This window comes from Neopsephotus bourkii, unplaced genomic scaffold, assembly GCF_033783945.1.
Source record: "Neopsephotus bourkii isolate Nb327-2 ecotype Australia unplaced genomic scaffold, CSIRO-AGI_Nbou_v1 NB_1825, whole genome shotgun sequence".
Lineage (NCBI taxonomy): Eukaryota > Metazoa > Chordata > Aves > Psittaciformes > Psittacidae > Neopsephotus > Neopsephotus bourkii.
The window spans coordinates 13,488,562-13,507,892 of record NW_026902298.1 but is presented as its reverse complement, the minus strand read 5'-3'; the positions used below and the strand labels follow the sequence as shown (position 1 = coordinate 13,507,892).

The 19,331-nt window shown below is 36.4% G+C and overlaps 1 protein-coding gene across 3 annotated transcripts in view; it reads left to right on the top strand.

Moving 5' to 3' along the window:
• The window catches only part of TTBK2 (tau tubulin kinase 2), a 67,202-nt gene that overhangs the window by 19,574 nt on the left and 28,297 nt on the right, over positions 1–19,331 (top strand). For 2 of the 3 annotated variants that reach the window (XM_061343694.1, XM_061343692.1), the window contains exons 6-8: positions 15,100–15,165; positions 15,810–15,902; positions 16,860–16,985. In XM_061343694.1, coding sequence (XP_061199678.1) covers positions 15,100–15,165; positions 15,810–15,902; positions 16,860–16,985 — 285 coding nt within the window. The remainder of the gene's footprint in view (positions 1–15,099; positions 15,166–15,809; positions 15,903–16,859; positions 16,986–19,331) is intronic. The other variant, XM_061343693.1, reaches the window with a different exon arrangement.

Sequence of the window (19,331 nt, the reverse complement as noted above, 5' to 3'; positions counted from 1 at the left end):
CCATATACGATACATTGGCAGTGAAGTTCACAAATGGGCAGTAGTGCTAATGGGTCTGGAGAAATTGCAACAATATTGCTATAGAAAAAGTTTGCACTTTAAAGTAAAAATGAAGATTCATTCAGGTTAGAGAATTTAAATGTTTTGGTACTCTGTAGTAATTACTTTTTTGTTTCACATTGTTATTACAATAGTTAGCAAACATGCCTATTCTCACTGCAGAAAATTCATTGATGACACAGATGCTTCCCTGAAATGGATATGGTTCTGCCTTCTCTTTTTTATGGTGTAGATGTTCTAAAGGTTAGTTTCTTCATGTGCACTAACATGAAGAAACTGTCTATAATATTCAAAACTCTTAGTCTATGGAACTAAGTCTCCCACACATCATATTAATTTAAATGCAGGGTTTTAATGAGTTATCATAGCCTCTTTTGGGACAAGTTTTACAGTAGCATTGAACATATTTGTGTTCAGTGGAGTCTGTTTTCTCATCTTGCTGCCATGCTTTCCTACCCTCCATAAATGACAGCAGAATTAAGTTATAAGCAGCTCTATTTTCCATGATAAATTAAATTATTCCCTAGAGTAAATAGATGTTATTACAGCAAAAATTGCTCCCAGGAATTTTGTGCACTGTAGGCAAAGAAAGCCTTTGTTTAAGTACTGCTTATTTTAGTTCAACTTGAGTGTAATCTCTCTTTTCCTCCTTTGTGGGAGCACTGATTTCCTGAATTCTCATTTAGTTGTTATTTATTGTGAAAGAGAGGTTTTAAAATGAGCCATTTGACACATTAATGAGAATAAAAATGTATTCAAATTTATGAGTTACTGTGAAATATAATAACTTTTATCTCAGTATTTTGTTTCTTCTGCTGTTGTTTACCGTAAGTAGTGTTTATGACAAAGTTCACAACAAATAAAGAGACTCTGATTCAGTCTGCCTTGAAGTCAGCAGTGACTCATATATTAGTAAGTTAAAATTCATTTAATTAATGCGTATTTTTAACAAAATATCTGGAGATTATAATATGATCAAGCTTGCAAAGAAAATTGTGTCAGTAGATTAGTCTGCAGTTGAAAGAACATATTTAGCTTGTCTTTAATGAGAAGTGTCAGGATCCAGAATTTTAAGATTTCTGTAATTATGCCATCAGAACTAAGTTACAGCTTCTCCCATGCCATGAGATGACATCTCATCTATCGTCATCATCTTTTCCTATGATGGTTTTTCTTTTCTGCATTACTAGCATTTGTCTTCTGTGATTCTAGTCAGCTTTCTCTCATTTTCTCATTCTTCTCCATTTTCCATTAATACAAGCCTTCAGCCTGCATCCACATAGTTTGTGCCTTTTTATCTTTGGTGACAGTCTTCCTTTATCTGACTTTGCTCTGGCTCCAGCTTCTTTCATAATTTAATTTCAAGTCTTCTTTCTTCAGCATATATGTCTCTAGGTTTTTGTACCCTCCTTTTACCCTTTATCTTCAGATAACCTCATTCATAAACACATTTTTTTTATCTCTAGGCACATGATTCATGTTCATGATATCCCTGTTCCAATACTGCTTCTTTCTGTTCCAGCTAAAACACTGCCATCTATTTCTAGTATCCTTGTGAACATCTTATGATGAGCTGAAACTCAACGTACTCTTAGTTTCCTTTCTCGTGTACCAACCATTCAGCTATACTTCTGTTTTGAATTACTGCATGTGATACCATCTTCCTGTCCCCGAGGCTTACTGGCAGTTTTCACTGGGTATGTCTTTACGTCCAGTCTCCATCTATATCCTGACAGTGTTGTCCCTATAATATGTGCATACATTTGTATGTGTATGTATGCAAATATTTATTTATTTATTATTCACAAACCTGAAGTTCTTGTGTAGGCTCACCATCCCCTGACCTGACTGTTACACTATCCTTTTTCTGGTTTGGTGAATACAAGGCTTTTGTCTTGACAAACAACAAAATTCAGGGTGCTACTACAGACACAGTTTATGTGATTTGTTTTTATTGTTACCCTTCCAAAGTGCATCAAACAAGCTACTTAGTCTTAGTTTTTAAGGCTCTTGAGGATCTTTCCCCTCACAGCCTATCTTTGATGCACAGTAAATATGAGCAACAGTAAAGATGGTTACTTGTCTCCATTACCTATTTCTGGATTTTCTAAGAGAGGAACTGGTCTTTATTTGAGATTCCTTTATGTTGGAAGGGAGATTTCTGTAGTCACTGAAAACCTCACTGTTTTAGTTTACGTCTGTGTTTGGAAATGGAACTGGAAAAGTGTCATTATTTTCTGTAGGAGTTGAGAAATAATCTTTGACCTTTCAACCTTCAAATACAGCCTGTCACAACTGTAATAATTATTTAAGGTTTAAATGGAAGGTGGGCTTCACAACAAAAAGCAGAATTTAGTGCCAGTCTGTGCAGAACTACACAAAAATAGAAATAATACTGCATAAGAAGATAACCTAATCCAAGAAACTGTACATGAATGATAGAATTCTTATTTATGCATATGCTAGGTATGTATTGCTGGTTTCTTATTTTGAACTACTGAAAAAAGTAGTTTCAACATGGCATTTTCACCGTGACTGTTATCAGTGGTTTCTTATCGACAAGTTTGGATAGAGGACTTTTTTTATTGTCAGTTTGCCATTTTCTCCCTGAGAAATGATGGTGACTTCTTAGACTTCCTACCTGAAAGAATGGTCAAGGCAGGGAGCAGCTTAGAATGAGAAAGCCGTTCTCGAAGATCATCCCAACTCATTCCATGAAGGGTTCAAGCCATACTTCTGTGTTAGTGTTCCCCAGAGTTCTGGTGTCACACTTGTCAGATTATAAGACATTTCAATATGGTTTCCAGAGATGTGATTCATCTTTGTACTACCCATCTTAATGTCAGACTCCACGGTGATTTAGCACCATTAAAACCATGTCTTCAGGGAGTCCATTCAGCTGTAGCTGCTACAATCTAAATACTGTTTTGGAAAATGCAGGTGTAATATAAAGATCTCAGAAAGTAATATTTAAAGAGCAGGAAGAGGAGCCCCAACTGAGTAATTTGGTTGTTCAACACTTGTAGTGCTTACTGTATTTTTTTTATTGCATTTTGGAGTGTCACATGTGGACTATCTGTTTACAGAATTGAGGAGCAAGCAGTTTTCAGCCCATTTCACTGTTTTTTCTTTTCCCCAGTGGGATTTGCAATAGCATGATTTTTCACCCTTGGATTTGATTATCTGAAATGACCTTCATTTGGTTTGCAGCAGTCAGGCGACAGTAAAACTGATTTTGAAAGTAAAAAAATAAGACTCGAAGGAGATGATAAAAAATATGATGGAATCTAAGAAATTGCTTCTGTAGCTATTAATGTCTTCTTTATTTTTGCATCCATCCAACCTCCTTTTTCAAGGAAAGTGTGGAGCAGTCACAAAGCTTAAGCTTTTGAAGTCAGTAAGCAGCATTTTTCATATGAACTACTGCTACAGGATGCACTGATTTACACATATCTGAAGGGCACTAGTATATTTTTTTCAGTCTTCTTCCAGGTTTCCCTTATATTTCTGTCATCCCCCTTTTTGCTTTTTTACATAAGCTGCTTTTCCCATATTGTACCTGGAATAGCCTTTTAGAGCCTCTCTGCAGAACTATGTAAATTCTTCCTCCAATGACAGCAGAACTTTTTTCAGAAAACAATGAAATAACACATCTGCAGTGTATTTCCCAAGTATTTTTAGTTGTAGCCGTCTTTATTTTTTCCCCTACAAAGTGAATGCAGTTTCTAAGTCTTATTTTTACACATTGACTGTGTAGGTAGGTAGTGATCAGTTGTAAAGTTGGTAAAAAGGGATAGAATTGATTATAAAAGTAATACTGCAACTGTTAGAGAAGCTAACTAATCTTTCTGGTATATCATAATCATTATCTGGACTGCAACTTTAAATTCAGCATTTTCCTTATGAAAAAATACCAGTCTGCTTTTAATAAAGATGAGTAAGAGTTAACTTCAGGAGATTATAGGAAGGAATATTTTGAGACAGGTTTTTGTGTAGTAAGAATATTTCTGTTCAAGCTTTATTGTCTGACACAGCATCTGAATATACTGGCAAAAGGAAAAACTTATTGATCACCTGAAGGATCCAGGGGGTTTAGATTTTCTTGGGTTATTCAGTCAGCAGAGACAGTTTCCCATTTGTTCAAGGTATCAGCCGTAAAATGAAATAGTTGTAGTTGTGGTTTTCATCTTATAGTGTCATCTCACTACAGTGGTCTGTTTCAGTTGCTAAATCTTTAACATGGAATGAAATTAGATTAACATAAAAATACAAAGCAAAGAAAAAAATGCTTTGTGAACTTTTTCACCTGGTACGATCTGATTACCTGGTTAGAAACTAAAGATCAGAAACAAGTATTTACTGGGGCTTGTAGGATTGTGAAGGACGTAAGAAAGGAAGTAATGACAAACGTGTATCATAGTGTTGATTGGAAGGGTGTAGAGTAATTCACAGTTCTCCTAAGAATGTAAAGTAATGTTATTTTATATTTTCTGTTCAGTTTACTTAACCATGTTTTATTAGCTGAAAAACTTGAAGCCTGACTTATAAATATGTGAAGAAAAAACATAAAACTTTTAGAGTGAGATCTTGAATGAAATGCAAATGTATTATTCTAGATGTAGATAGAACTAGCATTATGTGCATGAAATATACATGCTCTGCCACTGTATGTTGTATAGTTACTCTAAGACTAATAGGAAAAGGTATAACTCTTGCAGATAAGGTCTTTGGAAACGTACACTCTATTAACATATAATTCACTATTTACAAGGGGTAGTTTTGATGTGCTTGGGTTGGGTTTTTTGTTTTTTTCTTCTGTACATGAATTTATGTGCATTGAAGATTTTATTAGAATGAAATTGTTCTGAGCACCCAAATGTGGTTTCTAAAAAGTAAAATATGAGTCTGTTCTAAACTGGGGGGGGTGGAGTAAACAAATGGCACATGAACGAACTTTTGTGCAACTCTGCTGCTGCTGTCAGGGGTTTGAACCCTGGCTTTTTGTGTGTTTTGTGTTGTTTGCTTGGAGCACATTTTAACCTCATATACTTTTGGGAAACATTGAACAATGATATGTTTGTAGCTGGGAATAAGATGAAGACTGGAAATGGGCAGTAGTGTGTGTCTGTATAGGCTTCTGAAACTAAATTGTACATGCTGGGGACAGTATGAGGATGCAGGTAATTTTTGGGTAGATACAGAATTAAATTCTAGAATGGAAGTTGATAAGGAAGCACTCATTGGTGGAAGGAGCCTTGTCTGGTGATGAAAAAGATCGGAAGAGAGAAAAATGTGTGTGGGAAGGAGAACAAAACTGCTGGGGATGGTGTAGGCTGTTAAAAGAAAGGAGGAGGAAGCAGGGGCAGGGGAATAAATTGTAGGAGAGAGGAAGCCAATAATTGAATTAATGGTGTAGATAAGAATTGATTACTGCAAAGCAGGGTAATGTGAATTTAATTGTGGGGAGCCTCTCTTTAATCATCAGGCAAATATATTTAGCAGGATGCAAATTTAGTACGTTTCTGAGATTAATGCTGTGTATTCCTTTTTGAGAGCGTTGTCAAAGAGTTAGTTTACGTACCATTTTGTTTCCCATTGTCCTAGTGGTAGCTGAAGTAAATAGTATTAGCATCTGGTTTTTACTGAGACAAAGTATAAATGATACTTTTTGAATGTAAACCTGACTTCATACAGCTTTCAGATTACATGTCATTATTTACATGGTGATAATGGAAAGTGAAGGTGTCAGCTTTGGTACAGAAATAGAAAACCTTGAGAGACAGCATCTGAAGGACATTGGCACTCTTAGCATCATCAGTGCTACAGCTAGCTCTTGGGCTGTTGTCATCATTCCTGTTTTAAAAGGAATATTAACCACAACTGTTCTTTGACCTACTATTAAATTTAATATTAAGAAAATAAAAAGCAAAAAAAAAAGCCACTAGTCTTTGCTCTTAAACAGATTAACCTTTAAAAATGAATTTGAGGTCATAATTATTTACAAAAACATAAATTCAGCCATCATATGTTATCACAGGCCTGATCTTTGTGGCCTTTAATTTATGTGGACTTTAAGGTACAAATAACTGAATTGTATTTGTTTTACAGAGAAGATAGGTTAACATGTATGCAGGCTGAGCTGACAAAGCTAAGGAAAAACACAATTGAAGAGCTATCCATAATAAGGTGGTATTCAGATAACATCTTTTTATCTAAAACATCTGTGTTTTTCTCCTCAGTATGCAGGCCTCACTGACTGGGAGTGATTATTCAAATTAACAGTCAGTCCCTTAAATCTGGTGATTTGGACTCAGCAAAGATGAATGAAGAAGAAAATTTCTTTTTTCCTGATTCAGTAACTAGTTTGAATGTGGCCTTCCACTTTGAGAGTATCCTGACTAGTGGCTTAAAAGGCTTTCTGAGGAGATTCTATTTTGTCTGTGGAGCTGTTGTATTTTTTATAAATACAGCTTTCTAAGTCAAAGAGAGAGTTACCCTATGGCCCTTTCCCTCCTCTTCCCACCTTTCTCTTGCCTTTCCCCGTGACTAGATTTTAGGTCATTCTTCGGTTGTTATTTAAACAAAATGAAGAGCTCAGAGTTCTCGCTCTCATAGGTTTGTTTAGTATGACTTTAATTTCAAGTGTCTAGACTCTTCTGTGTTTATTTGGAATAAGTGAAAAATAAAAATTATATTCCTTAACATACATTAAAAAAGTTTACAGTATTTTAGATCTAACTTTCCAGACTTTTTCTGCCTGGAAACTTGAAATCTTAAACCTTACCAATCTGGGAAGTCCTCATCTTAGAACAACTAGGAAATGTAGCATTGTTTCTTTCTTATATGCTATGCATTGAAGGAGTCACAAAACTTTTGCTCTAAACATCAGCAAAAGTATTCAAATCTAAAGGATTATCCACCATTTTTTCTAATGCTTGTTGCTGATGTTCTTTAATGGTGACCTGTCAGTAACAAAAGCATCTCTAGCTCATACTAAATCAGAAGATACACCAGCTGCTGTACAGTCTGACCCTTAGAAAAATGCAATGGAAGAAGCAATTGTGAATGCAAATGTTCAGATCTTTTTATTGTCTAGAGAAGCAGTTTCAAACCTGTTCACATCAAGCAATGAACATATTCCATTTAGGTGTTTATGTGTAAAATCAAGTAAATACTGCTTGCCTTTCTTCAATGCTGTTGCTTCTGAAAATTTTCCAGCCAATGATTTTTCTAATCTTCAAGTTTCCCTTTAGGATGACAGATGGTGTTCTGGAAATACCATTTAAGAAGCTGAATTCTTAAAAAATCCGCAAAACAAACCAAAACAAACTCCTGAAAAAAGGTATTTGTTTCTAAAATAAATATTTTCATCACTGAATAACCATTCAGAAGTAGTGTTGCAAGAGAGAGAGGACTGCCATAATTTTTTGGAAACCAGACTCTCGCTTCCTGTTATAGCCCACTTCTGTCTTTTCATGTCTATAAAGTTAAATTTTGTAGATTTTGCTACTGTAGAACAGAGAAAATGACTAATGAACAAATATTTTAAATCTATGCTTTCAGCTTTTCTTCACCAAACCTGCATCAGCCAGACTACATTACACATATTTTTGGAAAAAGACGAGGCTTGCAAGATTTCCTTCTAAATTCTGAACTAAGCATTTGATAGTTGATAGCTTTAAAAAAAAAGCTAACTACTTCAAAGAGGAAAAGCTTCATTTCAGTACATGGAGCGCTGTGGAACAGACTAAGAGGAATTAGTAGAGTTTTATATTTTTCTTCATAACCTTAATTTCTGTAGCAGAGGAATTATATCAGAGCCATTCTGTGCAAGATGTAAACATGTAGCCTGATTCTTAAATAACCTATATATACTCCTTTATTCTTTCTTCATGTCATCTAAGTCAACAAAGACTGGAGCCTAGTTAATGTTATAGAATCATTGAATGGTTAGAGCTGGAATGGACCTTAAAGCTGACCCAGTTCCAACTGCCTGCCAGAGGCAGGGGCACCTTCCGCTAGACCAGATTGCTCAAGCCTTGTCCAACCTGGCCTTGAACACTGCCAGGGATGGGGCAGCCACAGCTTCTCTGGGCACCCTGTGCCAGTGCCTCAGCACCCTCACAGGGAAGAACTTCTTCATAATGTCTAATCTAAATCTATCCCCTTTCAGTTTAAAGCCGTTCCCCTTCCTTCCCCTGTGCCCCCCCCCCCCAAATCCAAGCTGAAAGCAGGACTCTGCATGAGTTGAATGAATCATGACATTAGTCATTTGAAGCTCCATATCTAAATTAGCAATAACTTTATAGGGAGGAGAAGGAGGTTATTTTGGAGAGGTTTGTGCAGACATTATTTCTGAATAAAGAGGTTAAGATAACTACAGACTTGGTAGGTTTCAAAAGTTTTTGAAGTAATACAAGATGTGGTAATCCTACCAGTGACAAACCTGTTTAGCTATCATGATATAGCTGTTACACGTAGGTATAGCTGTGTTATACCTACCAGAGTAGCACTATTTATTATATTTGTCTGCTATAGCCTCCTTCAGGGACATAGAGGGAGATTATTTAAGGCACAATCTTATAACGTATATAGGTAGCATTTCCAGCTTCCAGGGAACATGATCCTTGCAAGTATGATTGTATTACTGACAAAGAAGAAATGAAAGAAATCAGTGTTATAGAGACAGACAGCTGGTGTCTTGTGTGTGATAGTACAAGGTGAAAAAGGAAGGTAGTAAGTTAATGTAAAAGATGAAGAAAGAGCATTATGAATTGACTTAGAAGGTGACACAAGTAAAATGGATCTATGGATTTCATGTGCTATGATTACTTTGTAACAGCTCTATGGAATATTCTTGTAATAATTAAATGAAGTGAAAAAATATATGGTTATTTCTCTGAGAGGAAGATTCTTTGTGAACTGGTGTTTGGGGCTTTTGAGTAAAATATAAAAAGAATACACAATCTATTAATATCCTGTCTGGAGGAACAGGTTGATAAATAGTTGAAATATGAAAAGGATCTATTACTCATGATACAATACTTTGTAATTGTTGGTGTATATTGAGGTTTTTCTTTCTCCTTTCCTGTGATGTGCAGAGCACTGATATATCCAAACAATCACTGGAAACTTTAATTTAGAAATTCTGCTGTGCTGTATAGCTGTTCTATATTCTGATACAGCAGTTCCTTTATTTTCTACAAAATTGATAGATGCTCAGGAGAGTAGGCTGTAACCATCCTTAAAAAATAAAAGAAGAAATTTTTGCACTGAGATTTGATCTTATATTTGAAAAAAATCAAATTATTCTAGGAAGCGTGAAATTTACTTCCTGAAGTTTTTATACTGCTTCTTATGCCCTCCAAATTTATAGAATCATAGAATAGTTAGGGTTGGAAAGGACCTTAAGATCATCAAGTTCCAACCCCCCTGATTTAGCAGTATTTTCAGCTTCGTACTATACCCTGCCTTTCTGACCAGTACAAAGTTGCCTTTCAGGACTAGGCATATACGTACTTGCCATGTAAAAAGCATGCTGATTGGCCAGCTGATTGGTGTCTCTTAAGATGAATGTAAGCCATGTTAATTGAATTTTAACCGTCTGCCTCTGTGTGAAGGTAGTAATTTGGGTTCTGTCTTTAATCGCCGGTTTTCATTAAACTTGCAGGAACTGAAAGTCTGTGAGAGCTGTCCCATTTGTTTGAAATTAAAAGCTATTATAATGGAAATGACAGATGGCTTGATCCAGTGAAATTTGTTTCCTGGTGAAAATAGAAGCAAACTGAAATCAAAGTAGAAACTTTTATTTCTAATTTATTTCTAGTTGAAAAGAAGGAAAGTGTATTATTTCATGTCGGTTAGCTTGCTTGAGACCTTTTGTTTCTCATCCTTCTTTGAAAATAAGTTACTACTGAAATAAGTCTACTGCTGCATTCATGTAAGTCTTTAATATATGGTATTATTATCATTATAAATACTTAATATGGTACAGACAAAACAAAAATGAAGGTCTTGGTTTTCCACTCTGCTAAGAGCATGGGACTTTCCATGATGTAAACCAACCATAACGTTTTTACTTACAGAGATAAGTAAAACAGTATTCTGCTGTCTGGGGAAATTCTCTGTCACAGCTGTACCTGGTTTACATGGGTAGTCTTCCTCTTAGAGTAATCTCTGCTTCAGCTCCTGGTGTAAGGGAAAGAAAAAAGACTGCAAAGGGCAAAGCAAACATACACATGGCAGATTTATCCTATGTGATTTTTCACTGCAGTAAGTTCAGGCTTGTGACAGACTCTTAGTAGGTTGTTACCACCTCCAGCCCACCAGACTTTTTATCTGCTCGTGAATCAGCTTTGGAACATTGCCTTTTTTCTCTTAGTGCATCACACTGGCTAAGTAAATACTCCAGATTGAAAACTGAGTAGCTCGGGAGCTGGGTTGTATATCAAATATTGCTGTCTTAGAGATGGTGATGCTCTTTATAGCACAGGCAGTTGGAGTTAAATGATCATTTGTCACCACATGTCTGTTAGAACTCACAATAGCAAAATTTAATTGTATTGTTAGATGTTAACTTGGCTTGTTACCCAGCTTCTGATGGCACTAGGTAGCATAGGATCAGACAGCTGAAATCAATTTTGGGAAATCACAACTTCTGTTTAGGTTGATCTGAGTCCAAATAATCTGTCATACTGACAGCAGGTAGGAGATGGGTCTATGAGGAGTTCTATGTGCAAGTACCTTGATTATCAGTGTCAGATATGGTTTTTATACAGAGCTGAAAATGTGGGTTTGAAGAGCTGTATATACAGTGAAAACTGAGATGTATAATATACTGTAATGGAACATCTCAACTACTTGATCTTTCCTTACCCAAATGATCCTTAAATTTTCATTTATTTCAAACTTGTACAAACACATGCCAGGCATTAAATTAGATTGCAAAGGCCGTATCCACAAAAAAAGGGTGGATGGGAATGTGAATTCTGGAAGCTATTTGGTATTAAAAAATGCTCTAAAGAATTGAAACTGTGTATAATTCCAATCCTGGAAATATATTCCTGTTGGGTGAAAGAACTAGGAAATTTACTTTTTTAAAGGGAAAAGATAAAAAATGAGGATTCTGCCTTCAACAAAAGGAAGTAGAGGTGGCTGCTTCTCTACACCCCCTCCCCCCATGTGCTTTAGAACTTGGCTTTAGAGGCAGCACCCAGAAGGTGAGGTAACACTGCTTGAGCTGGTTTCTCAATCCAAAATCTAAAGACACTGTGGAATTTTCAGTCATCACCCGACTGATAGGAAGAGCCATGGTATGTGTCAGAGGTAATGTAATGAACCAATACTGTAGTATTTTTTCATGCTTCTTATCTCGTCTCCATGACTGCAGTGAAAAAGTTAACTTTTTGTTCTGCATAACACTTCCATTGTTGCCTGGAGCAATAAACCCAGAGCATTTATCTAGAGGTACTAAACTGAGCTAAGGAGTGCGACTTGCCTCCTCCATGGCCCCTCCAAAAAAGAAACAGCTGTAGATAGATTTGTAAGCATGGTGTCTCCCAGGAATCTGCAAACCTCCGTGCTTAGAGGAAATAGTTAACTTTTTTAAGGAACTCCTAATTTCCTGCATGTGGTTTATCTAAGATACTTTCATGCGTTTCCAGGGCAGGGTGACCTCGAAAGAAAATCGATGTTACATTAAAAAGTACCTTTAAGTTTATAAAAATTCATCATAGTAGTTGAATCTCCTTCATATGCATGTATCTTTAATAATTTAACTTACATTTGAAGAATTTAGTGATAGTAATCAAATCTGAGACAGCTCTCACTTTTGGATCACTGCTTGAGCTAACTGTGTTCGAAAAAGCTTTTTTATGTAAACTGATCCACACAAGTTACAGTTTTGTAGGAGATTTCCAAAGTACGTTTTGTGTCAAATCTAATTATGCCTGATAAGAAAAAGACGCCACTAAATTTTAAGTGAAAAATCAGGAGAATGCTGATTATGGCATTTGCCGTGGAAAGGAATGTGGATGTGATCTGTTCTAATCAAGGGTGTCAGTAGAATTCACAGATATTTTTTAAAAGCAGAATTCATAATTCCTTTAGTACAAATGCCCTTTGCATCTGTATGCTCCAGAAATGCCATCGATCCCATTGGTTGTAGTAATAAGTCACCTGTAATGATTGAAAAAATGGACCTATTAAGCTTTGTTCTCAACAAGGAAATCCGCTTTAAGAAAGCTCAATTGCTGTGGTAGCAGCTTTTTTAGATAAGGCATCTGGAAGACAGTACTACAAACAATGTTTCAACGAGGTGGTGGCAGGTGAGCTCAGATAGGAAAAATTTGGATGCATCTAGAAGCAAATTAGCATGATTGATAACACCTGGGGGGGGAGGTTATTTGAAAAAGCATGGTGAGTCATTCAGGGTTGCTGTTGCCTGTAATATTTCTCTTTCACTATATATGAGCTGTTGTGAGATGCATAAAGAACTTTGAAACAGTTTCCAAAGTTTTGCAAATGCTCAAAAGTCTGGTCTGAATTGGGCAAACTTGATTTGATCTACTACAGCTGTCATTTGTGTTCTTAGTGACATGATAGAATTAATTCTTTATTGTTGTGTGGCATTGTAGTAGCACTATGAAATACTGACCAGCTGCATTAGTAAGAGGTATTTCATTGTGTCTTAAAGCGTAAAAGGGACTACACTTTAAGGCAAGATATTGTAAAAGCATTTAGATATCCTTGCTGGGGTAAAGAATTCAGAATTAATTTCATGATAAGCTAATGTATAAAACAATACTCATGCTTCTCACCCAGGATAATTGAAATCATCTTAGGTCAAATAATATTACAGGAATGTTTAAGGATGGCAGTGACTTTAACATTGAAAAGCAATTGGTACACAATGCAGTTTCCCCATAGGGACTTTTCTCCCCCAGGACAAAACTGGAATAGGTCAGATATCAGATTGTTAGGTTTTTTAGGGGATGGGGTAATCTAGATTCCACATGCCGTTTCTGACTCTTTTATTTCCTTATCAAGCAACTGAAATATTTTTGTGCTAGTTATCAGGTAGGAATTAAAGTTATAACTCTAGGAATAAAAGCCCATTTCATCCTAGTTTCCATACTTTTCGTTATTTTCATCACAGTGGAAATGTTTAGCTCAGTAAAACTAAATATAGTCCTTCCTTTGTAATGTTCGGACTCGAGGCTGAAGACAGTAACCATTTGGTTTCATCTTTTGAAACTTTATGCTCTTGGGATTGGTAAATTTATATTATGGGCATTTATATTTTGGGGTGTTTTAAAGTTAAGCTCTTGGTGCCCTTCTGAAGAAGTGCTATTCATCAAACGGCGTATTTTTGGAAATTTACCCGTATTTTGTTTGTCTTGTCAGTTTCAAAGCATTTTGAGCTATTCATGGCACTGTGAGATTTCTGCAATTACAGTGTTATGCTTCATTTCAGGGTAGTGTTCCATATGGAATATGATATACTTACAAGATTTAAGGTAGTAACACAATTGTCTGTCCTGCCTGAACACAAAATGTGTTCCAAGCACCATTTAAACTTTACGATAATGTGCAAAACCTAAAATTTATGGAACATCATCTAAGAACCTGTGCATGCTATGGACATCCTAGAAAATAATCTCCACCTTAATTAACACTGGTTCAGCTCTTGTACCACTCTAACAGATATTGATTATATGGGCTGTTGAATCCTTTTAAAAGATGGTGCTGTATAATTATGCTGGATTTAATTGATAGGGTTAGTGACAGTAATGGCAGCTCCTGATGTACTTAAATGATACCTCTGTGTAGCATCTCTTGGTAGATAAGAAGAAATTATACCTTTGTGTGCATATGCAGGGAGAGCCTGAAGTGTTTTATCTTGATAGGGTAATGAATTTGTATTGTGGTTATCTCTGTGTGTATCAAATCAGACTTTTCAATATATTGTGCAGATTCTTTTAAAAATCGTAAGAATTGTCATGAGTGTGGGGCAGGCAGACAGATCAGCAATACCCAATAAGGACAAGTCAGAGGTGAGGAAGATAATTAAAGTTTCTCACATTGGTTGGAGGAAACACAGAATTATTACTTGGGAAGATAAGACTGTAAAAGAAAGTGAATTTAGCAGTTCTGGTAATTCCCTTACGCAGAATGAATAATTAAGGGGATAACATGGGTTGGGTGTCTGTCTTAGACAATGTAGTAATATCATGATTTGTTTTCTTAAAATTGTAAATATGTACTAATTCCCACTATTATCAGTTATGAAATTTTTTTTGTAACATTTTATTTGAAGGAAAGAAGGTTGGGAAAATATATTCTGTGATTATAAAACAACAACTGACATATTCATACAATATCTAGAGTGTCCGCGATATTCATGTATGCTGATATTCAGAAACTACAAAAGAAAGAAATGTTTTTAACTGGTGCCTGTAGTGTAGCCTGTGCTGTTTATTGCTCGGGCACAGCTTTGAGACTTACCTGTGGCTTTCCCTGCTTTTGGAAGTTGTCAAGAAGTTAATTGATTGGTTTGCTAGTTCAGAAATTAATTTGTGAAAATGTTGCTAGTACATTTCAATAAGTGCCTGCTTGTCTGCTCACACCATGTCATATTGGTGTTACAGCAAAGTGGAAGAAATCATTATGGTTTAGATCCTGTCAGAATTTAGAAACTCAGATTTCTAATAGTTAAAATCAAGAATTGACTTCATTATTGGAAAAAAAAAAAAGAGGAATAGTTCTGCCATACAGCTTTTTTGAAGGATGAATTAAACAGGACTTGATGCCTGTGGAGAGCAAAAACTTGACATAAAGAGATGGTTTAAAAATCTATGACGTACGTTACTTTGTGGTACCTACGTGAATTTCCACTGAGAACTTGTAAAAAACACAGTAAATTGAAAACAAAGCCTCAAATGATACTTCTTGTGGCTCTGTACTGACTTTGTAGATGCTAAGTTAAGTAGTCAGAGGGTTTATTTCTGACAATGAGAATCTTTTTCTATTCTTTGACAGCCACGAGCTGTCGCTGGGTTTCGAGGAACAGTACGATATGCATCAATCAATGCTCATAGAAACAGAGTGAGTATCTCCGTTGATATCATACCCATCTCATGTAGCTGAAAACAGTCTGTACAGCAATTGCTATTACTTTTCTGTCTTCTTATGAATGTATTTATTATGTGTTCTTATGTGTGTATTTACTATGTATAAATTAATACTGTAAGTATTGGTTAAATTCTAATTTCAAAATATATATATGTAGAAATTAATACTTACTAATTTTGGGAAAGGATAATACACAGTAGTTGTGGGTAAATAACTTCTTGTTGTAGAAATAATAGTGAATTTAGTAGTTATCCTTGGTGTTCAATTGTATTGTAAGTTAATAAATTAAAAGGTGAAGTTACTGAGTTCTGTAAAATACATAATGTCCAATATGTTAACATCATACACTGAAGAAATCTGAATAAACAGCTCTTCCAGTATAGAGATTTTTAATGTTATTTTAACATACTTTAACTTCTGTTTTGCTTCTGTGTGTCTTCTATGGAAATTTACTACTTACAGTAGTTGCTGGATTTAATTATACAAACTTTTTTTGCAGCATTGATTATATTATTTTTTAATCTATACTAATTATACAAAGCAGTAAAGAATCTATCCTCCCTTTTGTCTTCTAGGTATTTGTAAGCTTCATTAGTTTAATATTTCTGTTTTTACAGGAAATGGGTCGGCATGATGACCTCTGGTCCCTGTTCTACATGTTGGTGGAATTTGTGGTTGGGCAGCTGCCTTGGAGAAAAATAAAAGATAAGGTAAACCTAGAAGTGAAACCAAAGAGCATGAGGGAGATTTACTTCTGAATTGCAGGCGAATGCTGTGATAAAGATTACACTAGAATCTCTAGTTCATTAATTTTAACATTACATTTTCCAGCATTTTCTAAGTGTTAGTTCTCATTGCTCGTGTCATGGTGTAAAAAGCAATCAAGTTTTATGAACTGTTCTAGGCAGGAAGTGGATTACACGTCTAGTTTGCAAATGTTTAAAAGCCAAAAGTGTATATATGCCATTTATTTAATTTTCCTGTTTTCACTTGAATACTTTTTTATTTCCCCAATCACAGATTTAGGATTTCTCATCTATTTTGATTATTTGTGAAATGGGCATTTCTTATTTGCTGGTGAACAAAATTGAATCAGTCAATATACAGTAATGCCTTTAGTCATACATAACGCAGGTGACATACGTGAAGAAACAACATCTATTTAGCCTATTATTGCTTCTTTCAGCTTTTTTTTTAAATTAGATTTAAACCAAGTTAGTCGCTGGTGTAGTTTATGCATTGGTAGATGACAAGTGGTATACAAGTAGTATGTCTTTTTATTTTTTTTATTTTGATCTATTCCTATTACACCAAATAGGATTCAATAATCTTATGCAATATACTGTGATGACCAAATATACACCAAAAAGTGACTGAACTTCAGATGATGCCTTGATGTCACACAGCATTCGAACACAGCAGAAAATTAAACAGCATTTCATACTGAGTTTGAAGTTTGTGCATTATTTTGCGTGTGTACTGAGGGCAATGACAGAATCTCTTATCTTGCTATCTGATGTATAATTGTTTTCCTCTGTCATATTCAGTGTAATATAGTTGCCTGTCTTTCTGGCCAGTAGTATACTGAATGGCTGTAAGTTACAAGGTGAATATGTCATAGCACAGAATGAAGGAGTATTAATGTTTGCTGTGATATTTGCTCCTAGGAGCAAGTGGGCTCCATTAAAGAAAGGTACGAGCACAGACTTATGTTGAAACATCTTCCCCAAGAATTCAGCGTCTTTCTGGATCACATTGCTAATTTAGATTACTTTACAAAGCCCGATTACCAGGTAAACTTTTATACTATTTTTTCTTTCTGATTTGTAAATAGCAGATTTTTATGCTCTTCCAATTTCCTTTGATTTCAGTAAGTGGTCTTGGTACTGATTATAGGTTGTGCCACCATGAAGTTCTTTTAATAACCATCTAGTGCCATGGAAACTCTGTGATTCAAAGATGTTATATTTTTCCATTTGGGAAGAGTAAGACCTTCAAGTTTCTAAAAACAATTGGCAGTTGCTTTGCAGTCATAGCAGTATTTTTGTTAAACATCGCTGTCCGTGACATGGACAGTGGGATTGAGTGCGCCCTCAGCAAGTTTGCCGATAACACCAAGCTGTGTGGTTCGGTTGATACGCTGGAGGGAAGGAATGCCATCCAGAGGGACCTTGACACGCTTGTGAGCTGGGCTGATGCCAGCCTTACGGAGTTTAACCATGCCAAGTGCAAGGTCCTACAGCTGGGTTGGAGCAATGCCAGGCACAGCTACAGGCTGGGCAGAGAAGAGATTCAGAGCAGCCCTGTGGAGAAGGACTTGGGGGTGCTGGTTGATGAGAAAATGAACATGAGCTGCCTTCAGTGTGCGCTTGCAGCCCAGAAAGCCAACCATATCCTGGGCTGCATCAAAAGGAGCATGACTCTGCTCTCATGAGACCTCACCTGGAGTATTGTGTGCAGTTCTGGTGTCCTCAGCATAAAAAGGACATGGAACTGTTGGAACAAGTCCAGAGGAGAGCCACAAGGATGATCAGGGGACTGGAGCACCTCCAATATGAAGATAGGCTGAGAAACTTGGGGCTGTTCAGCCTGGAGAAGGCTGCATGGGGACCTTATAGGAGCCTTTCAGTATCTGAAAGGGGCTTATAAGGATGCTGGGGATGGACTGTTCATTAGGGACTGTAGTGATAGGACAAGGGGTTACGGGCTCAAACTTAAACAGGGGAAGTTTAAATTCGATATAAGGAAGAACTTCTTTACTGTAAGGGTGGTGAAGCACTGGAATAGGTTGCCCAGGGAGGTTGTGAATGCTCCATCCCTGGCAGTGTTCAAGGCCCGGTTGGACAAGGCCTTGGGTGACATGGTTTAGTGTGAGATGTCCCTGCCCATGGCAGGGGGGTTGGAACTTGATGATGTTAAGGTCCTTTCCAACCCTAGCTATTCTATGATTCTGTTAGGATCAGGTGCTGTCCTCCTATTGTAGCTTCTAGTGGGTGTTCCTTAAGTTAAATTGATCACATTGTTTCCTCAGTGATAGTCATTCTGTCAGTTTTCCAAAATCTGGAGGTGAGCACCATATACAGCTATATACAGCTTAGAGCACAGCATGCAGCCATGATGGGTTTTCAAGGATGTAATACTGATTACAGAGATCACCAAAACCCTAGTCGTTTCGATTGCTGCTTTGAGTCGGGCTCGGTATGAGTCAGCTATTGTGCATCACTTGTGATTTCTGAGCTTTCATTTCTTCTCGTGTTGTTTCCTATTATTATTGTTATTATTAGTATTCTTTCTAATATCATTGTATTTTGCTTTGTTTTAGTTATTAAACTGTTCTTATCTCAACCTGTGGGGTTACATTCTTCTGTTTCTTCTCCCCATCCTGCCCTGGGTAGGAAAGGGGTAAGGGAGGGGAGGTGTTAACAAAGGGCTGTGTGGTGCTAAGTTACTGGTGGGTCTAAACCACAGCAAGAGTTTACAGTCTAAAAAGTTCATCACACAGGCCCAGAATCCATGTTAGATTTGGCAATGTCAGATATGTTTAGTTTATTCAGGTATTTATGCACACATTGCCACAGCCTCCTGACAACATTAAGCACTTAAGTTTATATTTGCATTATAGTTGAAATTTTAGGAACGATTTAAAGGAGAATGACCTTAGAAATTACTTCAGAGAGACTGCTTAAGGTTTACAGGAAGATAAGAATAAAGGAGAGTACGTATGGGACGGAGAGTGAAATACGGCTTCATGCAGTTCAGTAGCACTCCGGAGCTGATGGATAGATGGCCCACCAAAGGTTCTTGAGAATAAGGATGCCACCACTTTATACAAGAAAAACAATCAAAACTTCCCATCCTTTTTAAGTTGTGAAAGGGTATGTGTTTTCAAGGGAGGCCAAAGAAAAATTTTCATCATCCTAGACTGGAAGAAAGGATGAACACTAGAGTTTCAGTTTTGGAGGGGGCAGATGGATTAACTTTAGAAATATTACAGAGTAAAGAGATTATGTGATATGGACACAGCCTCCCACCAGTAACTAGAATGAGACAAAGTTTATTCAGGGGGAGAAGAAAGTAGATGGAATTCCTTTCTCTGTCATGGAAACAACTTGTTCTAGTTGCTTTTTTGTAGCATAAAA